The following is a 25,795-nucleotide window of genomic DNA, read 5'->3' as shown; positions in this document are numbered from 1 at the left end:
TGATCAGATGAGACTTACTCTCCCAGTCGTTGCGTACGTTCGTGTCCCAGAAGTAGTGACACAACTCATGTCCCGTGACTCCCTTCACAGAATGGGTGGCCTTCAGGGGGTCCAGGACAATACCATTCTCCTCTACCTCCCTCCTGTACACCTACACAAAACAGAGAGGGGTACCGTGGTTACTACTTTACTTCAACTATGGGATTGAAGACAGAATGGCTTAGTTGAAGTGCTGGCAACACAAAGGTTCTTTCTTTCACATAAGGCACATGCATAAATCAAATCACTCCTCTCTCTCCTTTCCTCCCTCCCCCCTACCTTCATCTCCCCCTCCTCCACTACTAGCTGCCAGTTGGCGTCCCCGCCCATATCCTGCAGCGAGTAGGTCATGTGATTCTGCACCATCTCCTCCACCTATTAAAAGCAACCAGGAAGAGGAACATGAGGGACAGATGGGGTTTTAAATGTCAGATGGAAATAACAGCTCACTGACAAACACAAATGTGTTAAAGGAAAGACAAACCACTGATTGTACTGTGGTGAGGCAACAGCTATGACATGCAAACTGCAAAGGCCAGTCAATCTCTGTACTAGCAGACAAAGACAAAAGCATGCTAGCTAGCTAAATATAGTGTAGTGACTCAGGGTGGCAACCAATAATATTATGCAGGGGTGGGCAATTCCAGTCCTCGAGGATTGTTGTCACTGGTTTGGGGGGGGGGGCAGTGACTATGGGGCTACAGGGAGGATGAGAAGAGAGAGGGATGAGGAAGGAAAACAAGAGAACACGACCAAACATAAAAAGAGAGTGAGGAACGGGAAGTGTGAGATAAGGAAGGAGAAAAATATGAGTGGGAAAGAGAGAGAGAGAGAATAGTGTGATGGTGACTGTTAAAGTGACGTGTTCATGGACTAAATGAGGCAAATGACCTTGTCAGCGAATCTGTGTGATCCTATGGTGGAGTAGACATCTCCCGGGGGAACTGGACTGGATCTCTGTATCCGCGACTTCTCGGTGTGAGACTGGAGACACACGCGGCCAGGATGAAACACTCAATGTAATACGAAGATTGATCATTATCATCATAGAACTGGATTTTATCTCTATCAATAGAGGCGGAGGGGTTTTGCCCTGGCTCCTGTACCTGTTCCTCCATCTTGTCTTGTCTGTCAAGAGCGGCCTCAACGGCATCGAAAAACTCATCCTCATTGATCAGGCTGTTAGGCCCCTCCTGGAGGAAGAGGAGAGGGAGAAGGATAAGAAAAGGGAAGAGCAACACGGCGCTCATTACCTACTGAGAACGGGAATGACGGGTGTCTTTTCCCACCTGGCTCAAAACCATCATAGAACCGACCCAGTCGTCTCACCTCGTAATCAGGCCCTCCAAAGTGAGACTTCTTCTTGAGCTCAGAGAGAGCGGAATGGTAGCCCTCCTCTATCCTCCTCCTCTTTTCTGTCTCCTTGTCCAGTCGCTTCTGCCAGCTGTCCTCTCTCTTCACCATCAGGTCGATGCAGTGGGACAGGGTGGACAAAATCCCAGCTGTGGTGGCCTTAAACGTGATCGCCTCGCCCTTAAAGTCTATTCCATTGATGCCCTTAGGGCTCAGAGATCGGAACACTGAACAGAGAAGAATGTGCGTGTAAAAACACGTTTAAACATAGCTAGGTGTTTTGAAACATTTCAGGACACTAATCGTATTTCATGTTTACTACATGCATACACACATGGACTACAAATAGTTTTTCATTTTCAACAAATAGTTTTCAAAAGCACAAATAGCCTCAAAAAAGGTTGAACCTGCAAGCTGTGTAACCTTTCGATAGAAGTGATTCTGCTGTACTCACGCTTCTCCTTGCTGCCGTTGTTGTTGTGGATGAACTCTCCGTCTGACCGAGTGTTGGGGAAATCATCCTCATCATCCTCAACAACTAGAGAGGAGGAAGAGGAGGAGGGAGAGGAGGAGGGAGAGAAGGAGGGAACGGGAGCGCAAAAGAGAGAGAGAGATCAGCAATCGTCAAACAGTAGTACACCAGTCCCTATAAAGCCCCTGCAAAGAGTCATCAATAGAGCCAGAGTAGTGCCAAGAGTTGCCTATGCAGCCACCCAGCACGGCACGCTAACAGAACTCTACTGTCCTCAGAACAACAATGGCCTGGCCTCTTATTCAGGAGTAAGGGATGGATGGACTGAGGGGGCATGAGAGGAGGGAACGAGGAAGGGATTTGATGGGTAACAAAGGAACGGTTTGATTGTTCGTGGTCATTCAGAGCCATCGTTTAGCACGGTGACAAAGCGCAAACTCCACCATGAGCAAATGTTCTGGCTTCAGACAGAGAGGGAGAGAGAGAGAGAGGGGGTGGAGGAAGAGAATGAGAGGGAGGGAGGGTGAGAGACAGAAAGAGTGAGGAAGGGAGAGAGAGGGACAGAGAAATGACTGCATCTCAACGAGGGGGTTGACGGAACACATTTCGTTGAAGATTCTGCAAATGTTTCCCCAAAGCTTTGAATATTTTCATGATCCACACACACACTTAGCATTTCTGCTGGGAACACCAAATAACATTTAGAGGCATTTTTGTGGCACTTTGCCATTGTTTTTTGGAGGTAGCTGTTGCGGTGTTTTCTGTTAATTTGCAAGTTAAGCAATAAGTAGGAAGGAACGTATTGGTTTTGCTGTCAGAGTGGAAGTATCTTCCTCCACAGTTACACAAAGGACCGTAGACCTGTGGCTGTCCAGCACTTAAGAACGTATTGTCTGAAATAAGCATCTGATTGATTGACCGGTTCATTCGTCGTCTTACCTTTGTCCCTCTGCAGCTCGTCCTTGGAGACGGCGTCAGAGCAGCCGTCAAAGTACTTCTGCAGCGTGTCCACTTGTCTGCACAGGATGTCTCTGAACGTCTCCATCTCCGCCAGCTTCTCTCTCAGGCTGTGACCCTTTCAGGGCCAAACAGAGGGGCGGCACGGTCAGCAAACACTCTGTGTGTGTGTGTGTGTGTGTGTTTAGGTCTCACCTTGAAGGAGGATGTGGATGTGGCAGAGTAGCCGCTGGTAGCAGACGTGAGAGACAGCATGGAGCCATGTCTCCTCAGACTGGGTTCTGACCCATACCCAGACTCCGCCTAGACACAGGGAAGAGAGTGACGATAACGTTAAGCATATATCCACATCGCTATGAACCTAACACATTAGCCAAAACATGAAGTGTCCTAAGCGCTTCGTCAGCAGCAGCAAGGGGAGGTGACATACAAGTCACCGTATCACGCCACTACATCTACCACCACATGGAACGCATCTCAACTCACCCTGTCACACAGTCACAGACAGACCCACGGTGTGTTCAGTCAAACACTCCCAACAGTAAACTTCCTGATCCCCAAGCACCTTCACCGCTACTTGTCACACTGGGACAGAGTATGAGGTGAACGTTAAACACTCTCCGACCCCATTTCTTTTCTCCGTGTGTCCCATCTCGAGCTCTGTCCTCCCATCCCAATCACTACCTGTGTTTCTGACAAGTCATGCTGACACATTTTCACATGACTCTTTCCTCTGAGTACATGTTATTCACATGTCTTTTCATATGACCACGGTTCTACGGGTGTGGTAAACAAGGTTTAGCCAGTACATCTTGTATGAGAGGATGTGTTATAACGCATATTTTTTTTAAACTTAAAAACAACGTCTTAACTTAAATGAGAATCACATCCTCTCTCACCATTACACAAGCACCCCTGTGTGTTTCAGGAGTGTGTGCAACATCACCCTGACCACACAGTTCTCTCTATGAGCCTGACACAGCAACACAGTGGGACCATAGCAACAGTGACCACGGCGACCATGGAACACTGTCACAGAATGGAGTATTGGGTGGCTTCCTCTAACAGAGGATAGAATCCCTGACTTCTTACCGAACCCTGACACTTAAAATAGAGAGAGCGAGCGAGGTGGGAAAAGAGGGAAGATCTGTCTGGAGAGGACATAGTGATTCACCCGGTGTGAATTAGCACTCAGAAAAGAGTACAGACACTGTGTGGGGCCATAACACAGGGTTCAGGGTTCAAGTGGAACCGAGCGTGTAGCCTAGTTAAACGAAGATGAAGGCGTGTGCTTCCATTCCTCACCACCAGGTGGCAGACTGTTCCCATGGCCGCTGCCTGGCCCTGCATCACCCACCCAGAGCTTAATATCGGTCAATGACCAGGAGTAACCATTTTCCTGCCTCCACCAGGGCTTTCAATACTACTGTCGCCCTCTCAGCTATACCCATTTCAACAATGACCATTCAATACAGCCGCTATCTGCCAAATCACAGAGCTGCTAATGAATATAATGCAGTTTCTTATCTGGCTGGTTGATAAAGACAAAATCGGCCACAAGATCAAAGAAGCAGTGTGTTTGCTATCAGTCTATACAAACACATTCATCAGAAATTGTATTTTCATTTTTTAATTTAACTAGACAAGTCAGGTGTTATTTTACAATGACCGCCTACCCCGGCCAAACCCTCCCCTAACCCGGACGATCCTGGGCCAATTGTGCGCCACCCTACGGGACTCCCGATCACAGCCAGGTGTGATACAGCCCGGGATCGAACCCGGGTCTGTAGTGACGCCTCTAGCATCTTCGTTTAACTAGGCTACACGCTCGGTTCCACTTGAACCCTGAACCCTGTGTTATGGCCCCACACAGTGTCTGTACTCTTTTCTGAGTGCTAATTCACACCGGGTGAATCACTATGTCCTCTCCAGACAGATCTTCCCTCTTTTCCCACCTCGCTCGCTCTCTCTATTTTAAGTGTCAGGGTTCGGTAAGAAGTCAGGGATTCTATCCTCTGTTAGAGGAAGCCACCCAATACTCCATTCTGTGACAGTGTTCCATGGTCGCCGTGGTCACTGTTGCTATGGTCCCACTGTGTTGCTGTGTCAGGCTCATAGAGAGAACTGTGTGGTCAGGGTGATGTTGCGCACACTCCTGAAACACACAGGGGTGCTTGTGTAATGGTGAGAGAGGATGTGACCGCTGCGCCACTCAAGGACCAAGAAAGACGGGGAAGGGAGAGATGGAGAAGAGGAGAGAGTAAGAGTACATATGCAATGCCCCAGTCTGAATATAACTTAAACACACACATAGCTACAGTACTAAAACGTTTGTGAGACGGAGAGCGAGATGGACTCATGTGAAATCAGCTGTCTATCTCGGTGTACTAACGGATAAGAATATTTTACCAGACAGACGTGGAACTTTCCATACAATCACACACAGACCATGTTTACTCAAGTAGCAAAGCGCAACGCAAAATATTATTTAATATAGAAAAGAATTTACGAACATTTTTAGCCCTGACCAGATTGTTTTTCTCTAGTGAAAGTTGACACTTTGCTGTGAGTCTGAAGAGCGATCAGAGGGAGACAAGAGACTGCGAGGGGGAGAGAAGGGCCTCCTCACAGGCCGAGAGTTTCTGACTGTTGACTCACTGTGGGGAGAAGGCGTAGTGTGTGTGTGTGTGTGTGACTCATTCCTTCCTGCTCTGGCTGAATCAGAGGGTCACCCTGGGGCTGGGAGGAACAAGAGGAAGGGGGAAGAGTGTGACACGGAGGGGTTTCCCAAAACCCACTGCCAGGAATGACTAACATGTGTCAGGAGAGAGCGAGGAAAGGAGGGAGAGGAGAAAGCCTTCTGCATGCGTCGGTTCAGCTGGCGTCCATCCTCGGCGAACCCAACGAGTGTGCTCGCATCCTCCCTTCAGACCGTCGCTTGAAAAATGAGAAGAAAAGCCAAAAAAAAGTTTTGTATTTCCATCTTGAGATGTTGTAGCCAGTATACACTTCCTTAAAATAGTCTGAATTAATCGAAGATAACCCAAGAAATCTGTCATACATTTTTGCGCAATTTTACATGCAGATGTTTGGTGCAGTATTTCTCAAGGGGAAAAATGTGCATGAAAGCATTTGTCTCTAATTGAATTAAACACTTAATTGAAGAATCCCTACGGTTGACGAAGGGGCATGGACTTCGGCTACCGACTTCGGCATGCCTCGAGACAAAATGTGTGCACAAACAGCCGGGAAAAAAACTCTTGAAGACCAAAACTTCACAAGATGTCATAATACACACGCAACCTGTTTCGGGTGGGAAGCATGGGGATGCCTTAAAGGGATACTCCGGGATTTTGCCCTTTTTTCTTCTTCCCCAGTCAGACGAACTTGGCGGATACCATTTGTATGTCTCTGCGTGCAGCTGGAAGGAAGTTGCTAGCCAGCACTAGTGCAACCGATATACTACCTCCAACTTCCTTTATACTGGACTCATTGTCAAAATCCCCAAGTATCCCTTTAAGGGTGGGGCGGTTACTCTGCCTTCAAGGACAAATTCATCATTATGTTCTGAAGCGTTAGTGTCTGACACCACATACAAACACAATGTTCACTATTTAAACATGTTAATTACATGCTCATAGGACAAGGTCTACCATTTGTTCTGCTGTGTTCTGGTCTCTCACAGACACCCTTTCCTTCACACCATCTGCAACCTCACAACTAGGCTTGGGCGGTATACCGCATATCGGGGTATTTAGAAAAAGCCACGGGATGGTTTTTCAAAACCGTCCAAACTATGATGTTTTTCCAATAAAATGTGAATATGTGTATCAATTTTTTTTTAAGTTAACACCTGCAGTCAACAATACGTTAGGAAATAAAACCTATTGCTTTCTTCATGTCGCTGGTCACATTGTGAAGCTTGCCGTAGTACCCCAGAACAGTTGAGCCAGGCACGTGTTTGTTTGTAAATAGAACAAATGCGGGAGCTGGTGAGTCCGTAGTGTTCTATCTAATCGGCGAGTCTCTGTTGAGCGGTGCACATGAGGTGAAGTTATGCATGTATGCATTTTACTAGTAAAATGTTTGCCATCAGATATCTTAGAATGGCTTTTTGCCAAAGAGCTCTGAATGAGTTGTCTGTACAGTTGCCATTTTCCCCTGTGCTTCCTACTAGCGTTTTTCCCCTCCTTCGTTCTTCTCACCCTCTGCTTCATGTACACATGCTGCTCGTCCTTCAGAAAAGCATGCATCACAACTTTGTGCACAATCTCATATTCACTTCCGCTTGTAAATGTCCACACTCGCCGAAAATGACATTTGGTAGCTACTAGCTAAGATTGTATAACTTTATGAGCTGAATTTACCTGTCTTCGGAATTAGTTTGTTTGTTTTCGCTTGTTAGCATTTAGCTAACAGTGTATGTGATTTCACTATTAGTTTGTGCTCATTTTGTTAGCATTCTGGTAATCGAGGTCCAATGGGCTTTTATTGCATTTTTTAGCACCCCCTTGTGTGCTATGCCAGTAATACCGTAAATCCCACCAAAGCCTTCTCACAACCCAATTCCATTGCGTAAGCATATCCCTCCCTAGAAAATAGCCTCAGACTGTCAGAGTGAAGAATCCCTTCTGTCTATTATGGTCCTCCCACTTGTACACTCCTCCCTCCACATCTTGCCTCTCCCCCACCCCTCCTCTCTATCCTAAACTCTACGCTAATCCATCCACAACTCCCTCTTCCGCCCTCCCTCTCTCCCCCCTCCTCCCTCCCTCTGATGAGTAACAGGACCTAATTCCAGAAGGATCAGAGCGTCTGTGGAAACAATTATAAACTGGATCAGTGATGCAGAGCCCTGTACAACCTATTACTGCGTGTGTGTCAGTGAGAACCCCTCCCTGGGAACTTTATCCGTTAACACCGGAGTGTAAACAATAGGTGCCACTCATTATCTGACCTGCTTTCTATGGTGAGAACAGAAAATGACAAGTCTGGATAAAGCGCGCACACAAACACACACACACACACACACACACACTGGATTAAGGGCACTGTGCTAAATGGTAGTAGAGCACACAGTAGCTGGTTTAGTATAGGTAGACTTGCCATTAAACACACTGCTGCTGGAGGGACTAGTGATGTCCTCTGGATGACTCCACTGTCTATCCTCCCCTCTCTTAGACTCTGATAGAAACACACACACACACGTAAAACACACACACAACTGTAACAGGGAGTGAGTGCCTGGTTGATACGAAATGAATGAAACAACTCAACCATCTACACTGAACCAAAATATAAACGCAACATGTAAAGTGTTGGTCTCATGTGCTGAACTAAAAAGTTTTCCATATGCACAAAAAGCTTCTCATTGCTCTAAAATGTGCACTAATCTTTTTACATCCCTGTTAGTGAGCATTTCTCCCTTGCCAACAGGTGTGGCATATCAAGATGCAGATTAAATAGCATGATCACTACACAGGTGCATTTTGTGCTGGGGACAATAAAGGGCCACAAAAATGTTCCATTTTGCCACACAACATTGCCAAAGATGTCTCATGTTTTGAAGGGGCATGCAATTGGCATGCTGAATGCAGGGATGTCCACCAGAGCGGTTGCCAGATAATTGAATGTTAATCTCTCTACCATAAGCCGACTCCAACGTCGTTTTAGAGAATTTGGCAGTACTTCCAACCGGCCTCACATCCGCAGACTACGTATATGGTGAGCGGTCTGCTGATGTCAACGTTGTGAACAGAGTGCCCATGGTGGCAGTGGGGTTATGGTGTAGGTAGGCATAAGTTACGGACAACGAACACAATTGCATTTTATCGATGGCAATTTGAATGCACAGAAATACCGTGACGAAATCCTGAGGCCCATTGTCGTGCCATTCATCTGCTGCCATCTCATGTTTTAGCACGACAATGCACAGCCCCAGACCTGCCAACAATGTCCAACTTTTTAGAATACCAGATGTGTGTGGCAAATTGGAGATTCATGTGCTTAGACAAACATTATGGATCACGCGTGGTTCAGTTCAGTTCTCTGAAAAAGGTATTTACAAAACAGAAATAAGATTCATACTGCTAAGTACAGAACATATAAAATAAATATATGTTTTGTGGAATTAGCACAGATTGTCTGTATGTTTATTCCATTACATCAGGGGTGTCAAAGTCAAATGGACGGAGGGCCAAATAAAAAATTTAGCTACAAGCCGAGGGCCGGACTGTTCGAATGTTCATTGAAAAATTTTTAAATGACGCATATAGTCTAGTGAACCTAATTGAACCTACTGAAAACCTAACAAATATATTCCAATATGATCAGATAAATAAAGCAATATTTTCTTATGGCTCTGTCAGTAATCTTTAATTTTCAACAGACACAAAAGACAAATTTCCTTTATATAAAAATCCCCATAACATGAACATTAAATGAAAGAAACCGGTATTCAAGGCACCATCAGTAGCCTATATTTTCTATTTTAGCAAAAGTGGGCTAAATTTACTTCAAAGAAAAAACAATAATAGCAATTTTCTATCATCCACTCAACTGAAATATTTTTAAAATATAATTGGATTGAAATACAATAAAATAAAGTGCAAAAATCTATTAATCAAAAACAACACTTTGTTTAAGGAGAAGTAACATGCAGTGAAAACAAATATTAAACTTTAACTTTTAAACTTGAACTGAGTAAAAACTCTAAATATGTGATTGCACAGTAATGTTCACTTGTTTGAGGTTGAGGGTGATACTTGGTGGTGTCCCATCTTTTCCACAAGTTCATCAATGTTCGGGGTAAGGCTCTGAGCTGAGGAAATCCTCAGAATTGAGTGGAGGTGTTCAGCAGTAAGTCGACTTCTGTGTGATGTTTTGTTCAGGTTCATCAAAGAAAAAGTTGTTCACACAGGTATGTGCTGCCAAACATAGACAACGTTTGAGCAGCCTGGATGCGCAGCTGGGGCATTGTGTCGGGGAGGAAACGGGCGAACTCCGCAGCACCCACTGCCGCATATTTTGCCCTCAGTGCATCATTGCATTGGAGGTCAATCAACTCCATTTGGAGGTTTGGTGGTGAGCTTTCCACGTCAACAGCAAATGGGTTACCGAGCAGTTCCAACCTGCTTTTTTGTGCTTCAAAGTCAGCAAATCGGCGTCGAAAGTCAGCGGCAAGCATACCTATTTTATCAGCCAACTGTGCGCTCGGGAACACTGGTAGAGAGCTTCTCTTTCATGGTCTGGCAGCTGGGAAAGTGGCTCAAATTTTCTTTCCGCATCTTCTCCCACAGAGTCAGTTTGGTTTTAAATGCCTTCACTGTACTGTACATATCAGAGATGACATGATCCCGATGCAGCTGCAAGTTCATTGCATTCAGATGACTCAATGTCACACAGAAAAGCCATTTCACACAGAAACATTTCGTCTCGGAGTTGTGTTGTGTCTTCCCTTTGCTGTCCAAGAACAGACAAATCTCCTCACGAAGCTCGAAACATCTTTGAAGCACCTTTCCCTGGCTTAGCCATCGCACCTCTGTGTGATAAGGCAAATCACCATGCTCCGTTTCTAACTCCGTCAGAAATGCCTTGAACTGGCGGTGATTCAAACCTTTGGCTCTGATAAAGTTAACTGTGCGCGTGATGATGCTCATTACATGCTCCATTTTCAAGGCTTTACCGCACAACGCTTCCTGGTGTATGATACAATGATAAGCTGTCAGCTCACCTGTCGCGTTTTCCTCTTGCATCTTTTCCCGTATCTTCGCCACCAGTCCGGTGTCCACACATCGCAGGTGCTCCGTCGGTTGTCAAACCCACGTTTTTCCCAGGCAGCTCCATCTCATTTACACATCTTGACACCTCTTCATACAAATCATGCCCCGTAGTTTGCCATGCATAGGACGTAAAGCCAAAAAATCCTCTGTCACGCTTTTGGCTGGAGTCCACTCCGCGGATGAAAATTGACAACTGGGCAATGTCAGAAATGTCGGTGCTCTCATCCACAGCCAAGGAATATGCAATGAAATCTTTTCCCTTTTTCACAAGCTGCTCTTTTAGATTGATGGACAACTGGTCTAGGCAATGGTGTTTCTGCTCAGACTCACATTTAAAAAGTTGCCTTTTTTCTGGGCAAACGTCACAAACTTTAATCATGCAGTTTTTGATGAAATCCCCCCGTAAATGGCCGGGCTGATTTAGATCTCTTCTGCCAAAATAAAACTGGCCTTGACAGCAGCCTGGCCTTGTGAAACAGAGCCTGTCGAGATTTGAGGCCTCGTTTTAATTCCTCTGCCTTTTGTAGCCTTTGTTCCATGTCCATATTCTTGTTTTTGTCCGCGTGTTTCGTTTCACCTCTTATACTCTTTCAGTACAAACTGAAAGTTAATTTTACTGGGACAGATCATCCCAGGGGCCGTAAAAAACCTTCTCGCGGGCGGATGTGGCCCGCGGGCCTTGACTCTGACTCACAAGTTTGATCTCTATAGTAGAGGAATGCTTGTCACCTCTCAAACAGGGACAGCTCACAAGTATTGGCTTTTTAGACACGGTTCCTAATCAACACTAAGAGCAAATCATTTTGAAAACATAAAAACAAATGATCACAAACTGGCTACACAAAGCGTAAGTAGGCTACCGCAAAGGGAATCTGAACGCGGTTTGCTAGAAGAGTCCGCTGCTTCAGCCTGTGTAAAAAGGTGACTATTGGATTTCTTTGCAGCGCATATATCATTTCAGATAGTCGAAATTGGAAAAATATCAAATCTGGTGTAAAGGCATTTTAGAAGCATTGCCGCTATAGCTAATAGCGGACATGTATTCAATCTTCATCGTGCACTCTTCTAAACTCCCGAATTCCATTTAATGCCAAAATGTTTAGATTATGCTTTTTGTGACATGGCTCATAATTAGTTAGTCTATCAGGTTGCGTGATCCTCGTAATGTTACGTGGAAAATACAACTAATGGGACGCAGAATTAAATATATTACACGCGCACAAATGCGACCAGTTCATTTTCGTATTTGCATTTAATTTCTTTCACTAGCAAATGTGAGTGAACTGCTGTCACTATAGAGCCCACTGAATAGCCATCTTTTGTACTCTAACGTTAGCTTCTCTAACGTTGACCTTTCCACAACACACGGAGCCGATAAGGCATTTGTGTTTACGTACAGATGACAGTCAGCTAACTCAGCAACACAACAAACAGGAGGAGGGGCAGACACAGGGCAGCTACGTTGAATAATGATGTATTCATCTCCATGTCGGGTTGGCACAGCCTCGTACATCTGCATATGGCAGCTCGAGAATCGGATGTCAGATTTACTCAGTGGATTTATTTTTCATTAAAATGTTTAAAATAAAAAAAATCAGGCCCTATTCATTTCTGCGTACTTTTAACTCGGACATGTAGAGAATTGCGTAGTTAGTAAGCAAAATGAGTGCATGTTGGCAGGTCTGCAGGCCCATGACAAGGATCTGTACACAATTCATGGAAGCTGAAAATGTCCCAGCTCTTCCATAGCCTGCATACTCAGACATGTCACCTGTTGAGCATGTTTGGGATGCTCTGGATCGACGTGTACGACAGCGTGTTCCAGTTTCCGCAAATATCCAGCTACTTCGAACAGCCATTGAAGAGGAGTGGGACAACATTCCACAGGTCACAATCAACAGCCTGATCAACTATATGCGAAGGAGATGTGTCGCGCTGCATGAGGTAAATGGTGGTCACACCAGATACTGTCTGTATCCCAGTCATGTGGAATCCATAGGATTAGGGCCTAATGAATTTATTTAAATTGACTGATTTCCTTATATGAACTGGAACTCAGTAAAATCAATGAAATATTGTTGCGGTTATATTTTGGTTCAGTATATGTACCCCATCCCTGATTGGACTGTGTGCAACCATGACCTACATGATATCTTATTACCTGGCACTTGTAGGTAGACATAAGATGTGACGATAAGAAACATGCAGCCAAGGTAAAACAAAGACATACTGAACAGTCCAGTGTGTGTGTTTTATTATAAGTCTTACCCTGTGTAGTTCGATGGAGTTGATCCAATGGTGTCTGTGTTCTGGGTCTGTGGCCCTCAGGTACCACACGCTGTCGTTAACACTGACATCCAGCCTGCACTCGTCAAACTCATGGGGCTGAGGGAGTGAGAGAGAGACCAAGGAAAAACTGTCAAATGTACAGCAACAAAACACTTAAATATTGCACAGGCCATAGTACTGGGAATAACATAAGACAGCAAGAATACTTCTTTGCGATTCACACGGACAGTGAAGCAGTACGGGTTTGTAGCTTATATAGCAGGCCATTGAAAGAAAGAGGAAAAAGGCAGAGAGAAATCAGAGTTCAAAATCAGAACATCCTCCATTTTATGAGGCAGGCGAGAGACAAATGGGCTTTTGAAGTAGCCGATCAGCAGAAGTGAACAGACTAGAGGTCGACCGATTAAATCAATATATACCTTTATTTAAAATAGGCAAGTCAGTAAAGAACACATTCTTATTTTCAATGACGGCTTAGGAACGGTGGGTTAACTGCCTTGTTCAGGGGCAGAACGACAGATTTTCACCTTGTCAGCTCGGGGGATCCAATCTTGCAACCTTACAGTTAACTAGTCCAGCGCTCTAACCACCTGCTTCTCGTTGTACTCCACGATGAGCCTGCCTGTTACGCAAATGCAGTAGAAGCCAAGGTAAGTTGCTAGCTAGCATTAAACTTCTTATAAAAAAACAATCAATCAATCACAATCACTAGTCATCTACACATGGTTGATATTACTAGTTTATCTAGCGTGTCCTGTGTTGCATCTAATCAGGGATGATTTAACAAAAGCGCATTAGTGAAAAAAGCACAATCGTTGGATGACTGTACCTAACCATAAACACCAATGCCTTTCTGAAAATCAATACACAGAAGTATATATTTTTAAACGTGCATATTTAGCCAAAAGAAATCCAGGTTAGCAGGCAATATTAACCAGGTGAAAGTGTCATTTCTCTTGCGTTCATTGCACGCAGTCAGGGTATATGCAACAGTTTGGGGAGCCTGGCTCATTGCGAACTAATTTGCCATAATTTTACTTAATTATGAGATAACATTGGAAGGTTGTGCAATGTAACAAGAATATTTCGACTTAGGGATGCCACCCGTTAGATAAAATACCAAACGGTTCCGTATTTCACTGAAATAAACGTCTTGTTTTCGAAATGATAGCTTCTGGATTCGACCATATTAATGACCAAAGGGTCGTATTTCTGTGTGTTATGTTTAAGTCTAAGATTTGATAGAGCAGTCTGACTGAGCGATGGTAGGCAGCAGCAGGCTCGTAAGCATTCATTCAAACAGCACTTTGTGCATTTTGCCACCAGCTCTTCAAAAGCACAGTGCTGTTTATGACTTCAAGCCTATCAGCCTAATGGCTGGTGTAACTGATGTGAAATGGCTAGCTAGTTAGCTGGGTGCGCGCTAATAGTGTTTCAAACGTCACTCGCGCTGAGACATGGAGTAGTTATTCCACTTGCTCTGCAAGGGCCGCGGCTTTTGTGGAGCGATGGGTAGCGCTGCTTCAAGTGTGGCTGTTGACGATGTGTTCCTAGTTCGAGCCCAGGTGGGGGCGAGGAGAGGGACGGAAGATATACTGTTACACTGGCAATACTATAGTGCCTATAAGAACATCCAATAGTCAAAGGTATATGAAATACAAATGGTAGAGAGAAATAGTCCTATAAATACTATATTAACTACAACCTAAAACCTCTTACCTTGGATTATTGAAGTCTCATGTTAAAAGGAACCACCAACTTTCATATGTTCATGTTCTGAGCAAGGAACTCAAACGTTTGCTTTTTTACATGGCACATATTGCACTTTTACTTCTCCAACACTTTGTTTTTGCATTATTTAAACCAAATTGAACATGTTTCATTATTTATTTGAGGCTAAATGGATTTTTATTGATGTATTATAAGTTAAAATAAGTGCTCTGTGTCTGTCTGTCTGTGAGTGAGTGAGTCTAGGAGGGCACAAACCAGGGCCAATCACAGCCAGAGGACTGGGTGTGTGTGTGTGTGAGAGAGAGTCTAGGAGGGCACAAACCAGGGCTAATCACAGCCAGAGGGTGTGTGTGGTTTGGTCAGGGCAGTTGAGGACAGCGAGCGATAGAGAGTAAGGTAAATGTCCAGATCTCCAAGCTACACCATGATGGCTCCTTCATTTACCACCAAAACCTGTCCAGATCTCCAAGCTACACCATGATGGCTCCTTCATTTACCACCAAAACCTGTCCAGATCCCCAAGCTACAACATGATGGCTCCTTCATTTACCACCAAAACCTGTCCAGATCCCCAAGCTACAACATGATGGGCTCCTTCATTTACCACCAAAACCTGTCCAGATCCCCAAGCTACAACATGATGGCTCCTTCATTTACCACCAAAACCTGTCCAGATCCCCAAGCTACAACATGATGGCTCCTTCATTTACCACCAAAACCTGTCCAGATCCCCAAGCTACAACATGATGGCTCCTTCATTTACCACCAAAACCTGTCCAGATTCTGAACGTCAGACATTAGGCTAATTAAGTGGTTTTATAATCCTGTTCTGGAATTCATTCATTAGTAGAAATCTGCATGCCTCAATGCCACATAAATTGTAAAGACTGACAGTAGGCTCAGACCTTCTTGGAGAGCTATGGCAAAAAACATTTATTTGGGGGTGAACTAATGTTAAGCCCCTCCAGACTAGTACCTCGTAAGATGGTCAATTTATTTTACAACACCCCACTTCCAATACCAAACCTCACACTGGCAGATCTAATGGAATGAGAGAGTGTGTGTGCATCACAGCAGAACGAGACTATTTTAGTGAGTTGGCAGAGTCATTCTAGCCCAGCCAGCCAGCATCAGCTCTATAGAATGGGGGGGCTCAGTGGAAGAGTCTAATTTAGCTGTGCTGAAACCTGGACGGGAGAGAGGACAGGACCAGATGCTCAGTTTGGGTGAGAAATAACAATAGTAAATGGCATACAAAACACACGTTCAAACGTTGCTGTCCATTACTGAAGTTAACTTCTGCAGAACGTCAATCTGCAGTCTTCGTGTTGCTCAGTAGCCCCAGCCCCACGTCGCACAGACACTCAGTGACTGATTGACTGACTATTAGCTGTGAGCAATTCCAGACTTAATTCGTCTGTGAGCAATTCCAGACTTTCAGCATGCTTATAGAGAAGGGCACTCAACGTGTACTGCACTGACACATGACTGATGATTGGCTGAAAGAAATTGATAAGATTGTGGGAGTTGTAATGGTAGCCTTTGATATTATTGACCGTAGTCTGTTATTGGAAAAACTTAAGTGTTATGGCCTTACATCCTCTACCATATCATGGGTTGAGAGCCAGCTATCCAATAGAAGAGAGGGTCTTCTTTAATGGAAGATTCTCTAATGTAAAACATGTAAAGTGTGGTATTCTGCAAGGCAGCAGTCTTGGTCCTTTATTGTTCTCTATTTTTACTAACAATCTACCACTAGCCTTAAAGAAAGCCTGTGTGTTTGAGGGGAGAGACTCAAGGCTAGGGCAGTATCCAGATTTTCATATCATAATACCGTCTTTCTCTCATCCCGGGATTTATGGTATTACCATGTGTTTAGCAAGACAAAGACAAAAAAGCCCATTGGCCATCTATTACCAGAATGTTAACAAAATTAGCACAAGTAATAATGAATTTCCACGGAGGCTGCTAGCTAAATATGCTAACGAGCGCAAATGAAAATAAACAAATTGCATAGACAGGCAATCCAGCTCATAAAATTATACATCAAAGTGTATTTGCCACATGCGTCAAATACAACAGGTGTAGACCTTACTGTGAAATGCTTACCTACAGGCTCTAACCAATAGCGCAAGAAAAGGTATTAGGTGAACAAGACGCAAGTCAAGAAATAAAACAGTAAAAAGACAGGCTATATACAGTAGCGAGGCTACAGACAGACAGCGGTTAGTCAGGCTGATTGAGGTAGTATGTACATGTGGTTAAAGTGACTATGTACGTACACACACACACACACACGAGCTACCGAATGTTATTTTTGTTGAGTTTGGACATTTACAAGTGAATGTGAACGAGAGACATTGTGTTTATCTGAAGGAAGAAGAGTACTGGAGTCTGGACTCGCTAGGGCAACCTTTATTTAGCTAGGCAAGTCAGTTAAGAACAAATTCTTACTTTACAATGACAGCCTACACCGGCCAAACCCTAACCAGGACAACCCTGGGACAATTGTGCGCCGCGCTATGGGACTCCCGATCACAGCCAGGTTGTGATCAAGCCCGGGATCGAACCAGGGTCTGTAGTGACGCTTCTAGGAGCGCGATGCAGTGCCTTAGACCGCTGCGCCACTCGGGAGCCCGCCTGCTGCTTGGGGAAGACGGGGGAGGAGTGTAAGGAAATCTAAAATATAGCAGTGGCAGATAACTCATCCAAAAGGGCTTTGACTTCTCAAACATGGCAGAAAGCGAACACATTATGATGCCCCATCCCCTTATTAACTCAGATACTTACTTAGATAACGCGACCCCTAAGATTAAACTTGCTAGTTAACGCAGAATTCATTTTTTCACACAGGGGGGAAAAAAAGGTTTAAAAAAGCATAAGAAATATCTTGCTGCGTTCTGTAAACAAAGATCTATAATGCTTCTTATTGTAACTTCTGCTCGGCATCGGACTGATTTTGTGCCTCAGTTACACTTCTCCACTCGGATGAGAATTCACAAACGGGCATATCAGCAGACAGCGCTCTGACTTATGCAAGATTAACTTTAGGAAAAACATTAGGAAATGTATATTGGTCTCATTATTGTCACGATAAACATTAGAAATATGATGGCCATGCATTGTTTGTTTGTTTAAATAAATAGACCCTACCTTTTCAATTGTAAGCTCATTTACTTGTGTGGCTGCCAGCCAAATGTGTTGCACTAATGTATTTTCTCTGAAGGAAAACTACAGTTGTACTTCCCTGATCACTCTATTGAAGCAAAACACTTGACTGTCAATATAAAACACAACCCCTGTAAATACACAGCAGGATCTCTCAGCTGACGGACATATACACGCGAGTGAATACTTAGGTACCCTCTCCTCCAACGCTCTCTTTAAAGTTCTGTCTGAAGCATGCAGGGAGGAGTCCTGAAACTTCTAACGGACAGGTTTAAGGCTGAGGCCTCTTTCACGCCTCTCTTTCCAAAGACAAACTCCCCATTGTGCTGTTGAAGCGGCCGGCCCAACCTGTTTTTAACATGCGATTGCATTTAGAATTGTTGCACAATGACTGGGCTTCGAATAAGAACACTTTTTACTCCAGCAGCATCCAGCTGTTTGAGAGCTGCACTGTCCGACAAGTGATATTATTCAGCTACTAGGTTCTGTAACACATGCTGTGCCAATGTCATAAATAATTTACACGATTAACTAACAAAACACGCATCAATTTAATTCCACTCAATTATGCAAATTATCCTATAGACCAATAAGCATGACGCTCAAATGTATTTTCAGCATCTAACCAATTAACATCCCTAAGAGAAACCAATCTAAACAATTGCAGCCCACGACATATCTACATATTAAACAAGACTTCCAGCATTTCACAGACAGTATTACTGCGGTGTATACAACAACACTGAGCATAAATCTGTGTTCTGGCACAAAAACTCAAACCCTAAAATGGTAGTTGGGTGGGGTCACTGGGGAAAAGAAGACTATAACGAGAGAGGGCAGGGCAGGTTAGGGACGAGAGAGGGCAGGATAGGGACGAGAGAGGGCAGGATAGGTTAGGGACGAGAGAGGGCAGGATAGGTTAGGGACGAGAGAGGGCAGGATAGGTTAGGGACGAGAGAGAGGGCAGGATAGGTTAGGGACGAGAGAGGGCAGGATAGGTTAGGGACGAGAGAGGGCAGGATAGGTTAGGGACGAGAGAGGGCAGGATAGGTTAGGGACGAGAGAGGGCAGGATAGGTTAGGGACGAGAGAGGGCAGGGTTAGGGACGAGAGAGGGCACGATAGGGGGACGAGAGAGGGCAGGATAGGTTAGGGACGAGAGAGGGCAGGATAGGTTAGGGACGAGAGAGGGCAGGATAGGTTAGGGACGAGAGAGGGCAGGATAGGGCGGGACTGTCTATATACAGTGCATACACTGCATATAGACCTTTTCGATTGTATTATTGACTGCATGTTTGTTTATTCCATGTGTAAATCTGTGTTGTTGTTTATGTCGCACTGCTTGATTTATCTTGGCCAGGTTGCAGTTGTAAATGAGAACTTGTTCTCAACTAGCCTACCTGGTTAAATAAAGGTGAAATACATTTTTAAAAATAGGACAGCGGGCCAGAGACGACTCGTCTCCTGTGATATCAGCCCACAGGATGTCATGAGAACCAGACCGGAGGAAGAGACCCATTTCCTGTTTCAACTAACACTTTCTAACACTGTCAACACCTCCCCCATAGCCCGTCATTCGTTCCGGCTCTCTGTTGGTCTCTGTCACGCCCTCTTTTCTTCCATACTACCCTCCAATCTCTCTTAGTAAACCCTTGAAAATCAACCCTGAATGCCCCTGCCCCTTCTATTCCTCTCCAATCACCCTAAAACTACAATATTACTGAATAAAACAGATTCAGCCATTCATTGGACAGATTAAACCCATCAACGAGCTTCCTTCTGCAATAGCAACATAAATAGGCTGAAGGGTTTGAGGTAGGCAGAGAGAAGACTTAATTTGCACACATTGACATTTGTCAACTCTATTGACCTCTGCTTTGCCATCCTTCCTCAGAGTATCACTGCCAATGGCCTTGGTTTTGATCAAATATGCATTGAGTCAGAAGGGGAGATGGATGTATAGAGAGGGGGAAGGAGAAAAAAGGTAGAGTGCAAAGCAGAACAAGAGCGAGAAAGAAAAAAACATGAGAAAGAGGGAAAAATTGAACGAGAATAAAGGGGATGTAGAGAGGTAGAAGATAGAACGAGTGAAATGAGGAAAGAAAGTACATGAGAAAAATAATGTCAGAAAAAAGAAAGAACGCGAAGATATTGAAAGAGGGAGAGAAGGAAAGAAAGAACGAGAAGATATCGAAAGAGGGAGAGAAGGAAAGAAAGAACGTGAGAGGAAGAGAACGTAAGAGAGAGAAAGAGAACCAAAGAACATACGAGAGAAAGAACGAGAACGAGCGAGGGAACCAGAGAGAAAGAGAGATTGAACCAAATCAACAGACCCTCCCCGTTGTGTGGTCTGTCTCCAAGCCCCTGAGGAGAGCAGAGAGGAGAGCTGAAGCTAAATCTGGAGCTAATAATGGATGCTAGTGGCTTTCTGAGTGGCGAGGCTAAAGGCCAGGTCTGCTACTTTAGGGCTCTAAGGCTACTCGCCAGCCTTTTGAACTGAGGAATTGATCCTTAAAAGGGAGAGGGGGATACCTAGTTAGTTGGATAAGTGAATTCCTTCAACTGAAATGTGTTTTCTGCATTTAACCTCTCCGAATCAGAGGTGCGGGGGGGCTGCCTGCCTTTCGATCGACAACCTCGTCTTTGGCGCCTGGGGAACGGTGGGTTAACTGCTTTGCTCAGAGGTAGAATGACATTTTTACCTTGTCAGCTCGGGATTCGATCCAGCAACCTTTCGGGTTACTGGCCCAACGCTCCTACAAGCAAGGCTACCTAGTGTCCTTTTGTTGTCATCTTATGCAGGGTAAACTAACTCCTAAAACACAAACACATTTTATTCCCCATTGTCCTGGGAAAAAAAACAAATGGACCACTAAAATACACTGCTCAAAAAAATAAAGGGAACACTTAAACAACACAATGTAACTCCAAGTCAATCACACTTCTGTGAAATCAAATTGTCCACTTAGTAAGCAACACTGATTGACAACAAATTCCACGTTGTTGTGCAAATGGAATAGACAGGTGGAAATTATAGGCAATTAGCAAGACACCCCCAATTAAGGAGTGGTTCTGCAGGTGGTGACCACAGACCACTTCTCAGTTCCTATGCTTCCTGGCTGATGTTTTGGTCACTTTTGAATGCTGGTGGTGCTTTCACTCTAGTGGCAGCATGAGATGGAGTCTACAACCCACACAAGTGGCTCAGGTAGTGCAGCTCATCCAGGATGACACATCAATGCGAGCTGTGGCAAGAAGGTTTGCAGTGTCTGTCAGCGTAGTGTCCAGAGCATGGAGGCGCTACCAGGAGACAGGCCAGTACATCAGGAGACGTGGAGGAGGCCGTAGGAGGGCAACAACCCAGCAGCAGGACCGCTACCTCTGCCTTTGTGCAAGGAGGAGCAGGAGGAGCACTGCCAGAGCCCTGCAAAATTACCTCCAGCAGGCCACAAATGTGCATGTGTCTGCTCAAACGGTCAGAAACAGACTCCACGAGGGTGGTATGAGGCCCCGACGTCTACAGGTTGGGGTTGTGCTTACAGCCCAACACCGTGCAGGACGTTTGGCATTTGCCAGAGAACACCAAGATTGGCAAATTCGCCAATGGCGCCCTGTGCTCTTCACAGATGAAAGTAGGTTCACACTGAGCACGTGACAGACGTGACAGTCTGGAGACGCCGTGGAGAACATTCTGCTGCCTGCAACATCCTCCAGCATGACCGGTTTGGCGGTGGGTCAGTCATGGTGTGGGGTGGCATTTCTTTGGGGGGGCCGCACAGCCCTCCGTGTGCCTGCCAGAGGTAGCCTGACTGCCATTAGGTACCGAGATGAGATTCTCAGACCCCTTGTGAGACCATATGCTGGTGCAGTTGGCTCTGGGTTCCTCCTAATGCAAGACAATGCTAGACCTCATGTGGCTGGAGTGTGTCAGCAGTTCCTGCAAGAGGAAAGCATTGATGCTATGGATTGGCCCGCCCGTTCCCCAGACCTGAATCCAATTGAGCACATCTGGGACATCATGTTTCACTCCCATCCACCAACACCACGCTCTACCACAGACTGTCCAGGAGTTGTCGGATGCTTTAGTCCAGGTCTGGGAGGAGATCCCTCAGGACACCATCCGCCACCTCATCAGGAGCATGCCCAGGCGTTGTAGGGAGGTCATACAGGCACGTGGAGGCCACACACACTACTGAGCCTCATTTAGACTTGTTTTAAGGACATTACATCAAAGTTGGATCAGCCTGTAGTGTGGTTTTCCACTTTAAATTTTGAGTGTGACTCCAAATCCAGACCTCCATGGGTTGATAAATTTGATTTCCATTGATAATTTGTGTGATTTTGTTGTCAGCACATTCAACTATGTAAAGAAAAAAGTATTTAATAAGAATATTTCATTCATTCAGATCTAGGATGTGTTATTTTAGTGTTCCCTTTATTTTTTTGAGCAATATATATATATATATATATATATATATGTATGTGTGTGTGTGTATATACACACACACACACACACACACACACACACACATACATACATATATATATATATATACACACACATATACATACATATATACATATACATACATACATATATATATATATATATATATACATACATATACATACATACATGCATATACATACATACACATACATATACATACACACACACACATATATATATATATATACACACACACACACATATACACACACACACACACATATACACACACACACACACACACACACACACACACACATACATACATATATATATTTTTAAAAATAAGCCAAAATCCAAAAACATCCAGTCAGTGGCTGCATATAACGGTATTATTATGCAGTGTTAGTTGAATGGCTGTAATATTTACATGACTACTATTTTCACGTTTGCTTTTCTAGTAAGGCTATGAAACACGAGAGTGACAACAGGAAAGGTGCTTTCCTTCAAATTCATCCTCAATGTCGAACGGACGGAATGGGTGTGTGCGCGCCAGGACAGCAGGCTCAAGTGGGCTTGAGAAACTCCGGTTTCAGTTCTAACAGAAACTGGTTGACCAACACACACTCTGGCTCTGTTCAGTCGTTTGTATGCACTGGCTAAAGGAGTCAGCATGCTTCAGTTCGGCTATGCGATCAAGAGTGCTTGCATACTCCCTTAACAGACATTCACTTCAAAATCTTGAAAAAAAAAACTGGCAATAGTACGTTTTGTCTATTGAGAGATGCCTTGGCCAGTACAAACTTCCTCAAAATAGTCAATGACAAATTTCAGAATTCTTGAGTTTTGACGTTGTTTTGCGAGATCTTAATTGGACAATTTTACAAGATGTTTGGTGTAGTATTTCTAAATGAAAAAAAAAATGTGCACGACAATGAACGACAAAGACTTTACTGAAGAATCCTTACTGTTGACCAATCACAGACGAATGGGCGTAGAGTTCGGCTACCGACTTCAGCCTGCCTCAAGAAGAAATGCCATGATGCATGCAGACACCTTCAGCAGTGGCCTGACAATGAGCAGTCACGTTTTAATAGCATTCAACCGAACGTCGAAACCCCCACTGAATGAGAGAGGAATATAGGAGAGAGAGAACGGGAGGGAAAATAATGAGTGAGAGAGAGCGAGAGAAAAAAGGACGAGAGTGAGAATTAGACAACTGCCCATGCTGCAGTTCCACAAGGATCTGTGCTGCTTGACCACTCAACCGATATACTGGCTCAAATCTCTGATTTACCACACACACACCAGAGAGGGAGGGGAAAAAAAGAAAAGCTAGGCCTACACGGCTCATTGAATCGGTGCAGAGCAGCAGCGGAGACAGCAGACAGACCCATTGTCAGCCCCCTCTATGAGTTTCTCCCTCTTTCCCTGGGGTTGTTTCTTTCATCTTTGTTTTCTCTGCTTCCCTCGGGGAACGGACACACACTGCACGATGCGATTTCATCTGAAGCGGAACCCTGTGACCTCTCTCTCTCACACACACACACACATCTACCTCAGTGTCTTTCTGTGACATGATAACATGATATACATGATAACATGTATATTAACACTGACAGGGAAGTAAACCCACATTTCTGCATGTCCTAACCTCACAAGTGACAATCACTGAGCACTGGAGAATGACAATGTGTGTGTATGTATATATATATATATATTGCCTGCCGAACCAGCCTCAGGCAAGCAGCAGACATCTTCCACTTCAGTGAGCGTGACAGAGACACAGACACACTTTGTGTGACAGGGGAGTGTGAACCTTCTTTGGGAGTCACTCAGTGATTTCAAGGCAAGGGGAGTATGCCAGAGCCACATGCAGAGTAGCAAGGGCAGATATTATATACACATAAAAGGAGAGACGTATATAGAAAGGGACATATATAGAGGTAGAGGGAGACCGAGCGAGAAAAAGCCAGCGTATTCCAGACTAAATGGAATCAGTTCAATTGAATAGAGCTGAGAGCAGTAGATTGTATTCGATCCTGGTCACAATAACTGGGAACCCAATTGTCCTGACTGCCAACCGTCCTCCACTGCCTAGCTGGAGAGTAGGGCTGAACCCATTTTGTCGACTGGTTCATTGCACCCACAATGCTCGCAAGCGTCCGTGTTGCCAGGCGCTAAAATAGAACTGGTTTCTATTTGTGAAGCTTGAGGCTCTGAAAGTCCCGCTTCTCCCATAGGTTTTTAGGAGCATATACCCACGTGGGGGATTGAAAGATGAACTGAGGTCCACACTCCAGTCCAGTTGGTGGTGGTAATGCATCTTAAAGTTGGTGGCCAACCCCCATATAAGGTCCAAAGAAGAAGCCTGAAGGAGGAGAGATTACTAGAAAACAAACTTGGTTTACCGTTTTATCTGTGGATTAACTTCTCTGGGGTAGGGGGCAGTATTTTCACGTCCGGGTGAAAAGCATGCCCAGAGTAAATGGCCTGCTACAAAGCCATAAAAGCTAGAATATGCATATTATTAGTAGATTTAGATAGAAAACACTCTGAAGTTTCTAAAAATGTTTGAATGATGTCTGTGAGTATAACAAAACTCATCAGGCAGGCAAAAACGTGAGAAAAAACATCCAACCAGGAAGTGGGAAATCTGAGGTTGGTCGATTTTCAACTCGGCTCCTATTGAAGACACAGTGGGATATTGGTAATGTTGCACTTCCTAAGGCTTCCACTAGATGTCAACAGTCGTTAGAACCTTGTCTGATGCCTCTATTGTGAAGTGGGGCCAAAGGAGAGAGGAATGAGTAAGGTCTATCATGACCTGAACATGCACGTTCACGTGAGAGCGAGCTCTGTTCCATTGCACTTCTGAAGACACAGGAATACTCCGGTTGGAACATTGAAGAATTATGTTAAAAACATCCTAAAGATTGATTCAATACTTCGTTTGTCATGTTTTTTACGGACTGTAATATAACTTTTTTTAAACTTTCCGTCAGTACTTTCCGCTGGACCTGCCGGCGCGTCGTGAGTTTGGAAAGTGTGCTGAACGCTAGAACAACAAGGAAGAATTTCGACGTAAATGGACATTATCGGAAAAAAACAAACATTATTGTGGAACTAGGATTCCTGGGAGTGCATTCTGATGATCATCAAAGGTAAGTGAATGTTCATAATGTTACTTCTGACGTCTGTTGCCTGCATAATATGGTGGCTAATATTGTGTCTTGATTGGGCTCTGAGCGCCGACTCAGATTATTGCATGGGTTGCTTTTTTCGTAATTATTTTTTGAAATCTGACAGCGGTTGCATTAAGAAGATGTGCATCTAAAATTCCATGCATAACAGTTGTATCTTTTAGCAATGTTTATTATGAGTATTCCTGTAAATTGATGTGGCTCTGCAAAATCAAAGGATGTTTTGTGACTTCTGAACGTAAGGCGCCAATGTAAACTCAGATTTTTGAATATAAATATGAACTTTACCGAACAAAACATACATGTATTGTGTAACATGAAGTCCTATGAGTGTCACCTGATGAAGACCAAAG

General features: G+C 44.3%; 1 protein-coding gene across 2 annotated transcripts in view; it reads right to left on the bottom strand.

Annotated features, from left to right (window-relative positions):
- Window positions 1-25,795, bottom strand: part of LOC135544643 (ceramide transfer protein-like) — a 36,712-nt gene that overhangs the window by 3,352 nt on the left and 7,565 nt on the right. Inside the window, exons 3-12 of one of the 2 annotated variants that reach the window (XM_064972403.1) lie at window positions 12,871-12,987; window positions 7,928-8,005; window positions 3,017-3,124; window positions 2,804-2,939; window positions 1,847-1,930; window positions 1,369-1,619; window positions 1,146-1,232; window positions 931-1,023; window positions 319-414; window positions 19-151 (exon numbers count right to left, since the gene is read on the bottom strand). In XM_064972403.1, coding sequence (XP_064828475.1) covers window positions 19-151; window positions 319-414; window positions 931-1,023; window positions 1,146-1,232; window positions 1,369-1,619; window positions 1,847-1,930; window positions 2,804-2,939; window positions 3,017-3,124; window positions 7,928-8,005; window positions 12,871-12,987 — 1,183 coding nt within the window. The remainder of the gene's footprint in view (window positions 1-18; window positions 152-318; window positions 415-930; window positions 1,024-1,145; window positions 1,233-1,368; window positions 1,620-1,846; window positions 1,931-2,803; window positions 2,940-3,016; window positions 3,125-7,927; window positions 8,006-12,870; window positions 12,988-25,795) is intronic. The other variant, XM_064972404.1, reaches the window with a different exon arrangement.

This window comes from Oncorhynchus masou, chromosome 8 (assembly GCF_036934945.1).
Source record: "Oncorhynchus masou masou isolate Uvic2021 chromosome 8, UVic_Omas_1.1, whole genome shotgun sequence".
NCBI classification, from domain to species: Eukaryota; Metazoa; Chordata; class Actinopteri; order Salmoniformes; family Salmonidae; genus Oncorhynchus; species Oncorhynchus masou.
This window is presented reverse-complemented; position numbering and strand designations above follow the sequence as displayed.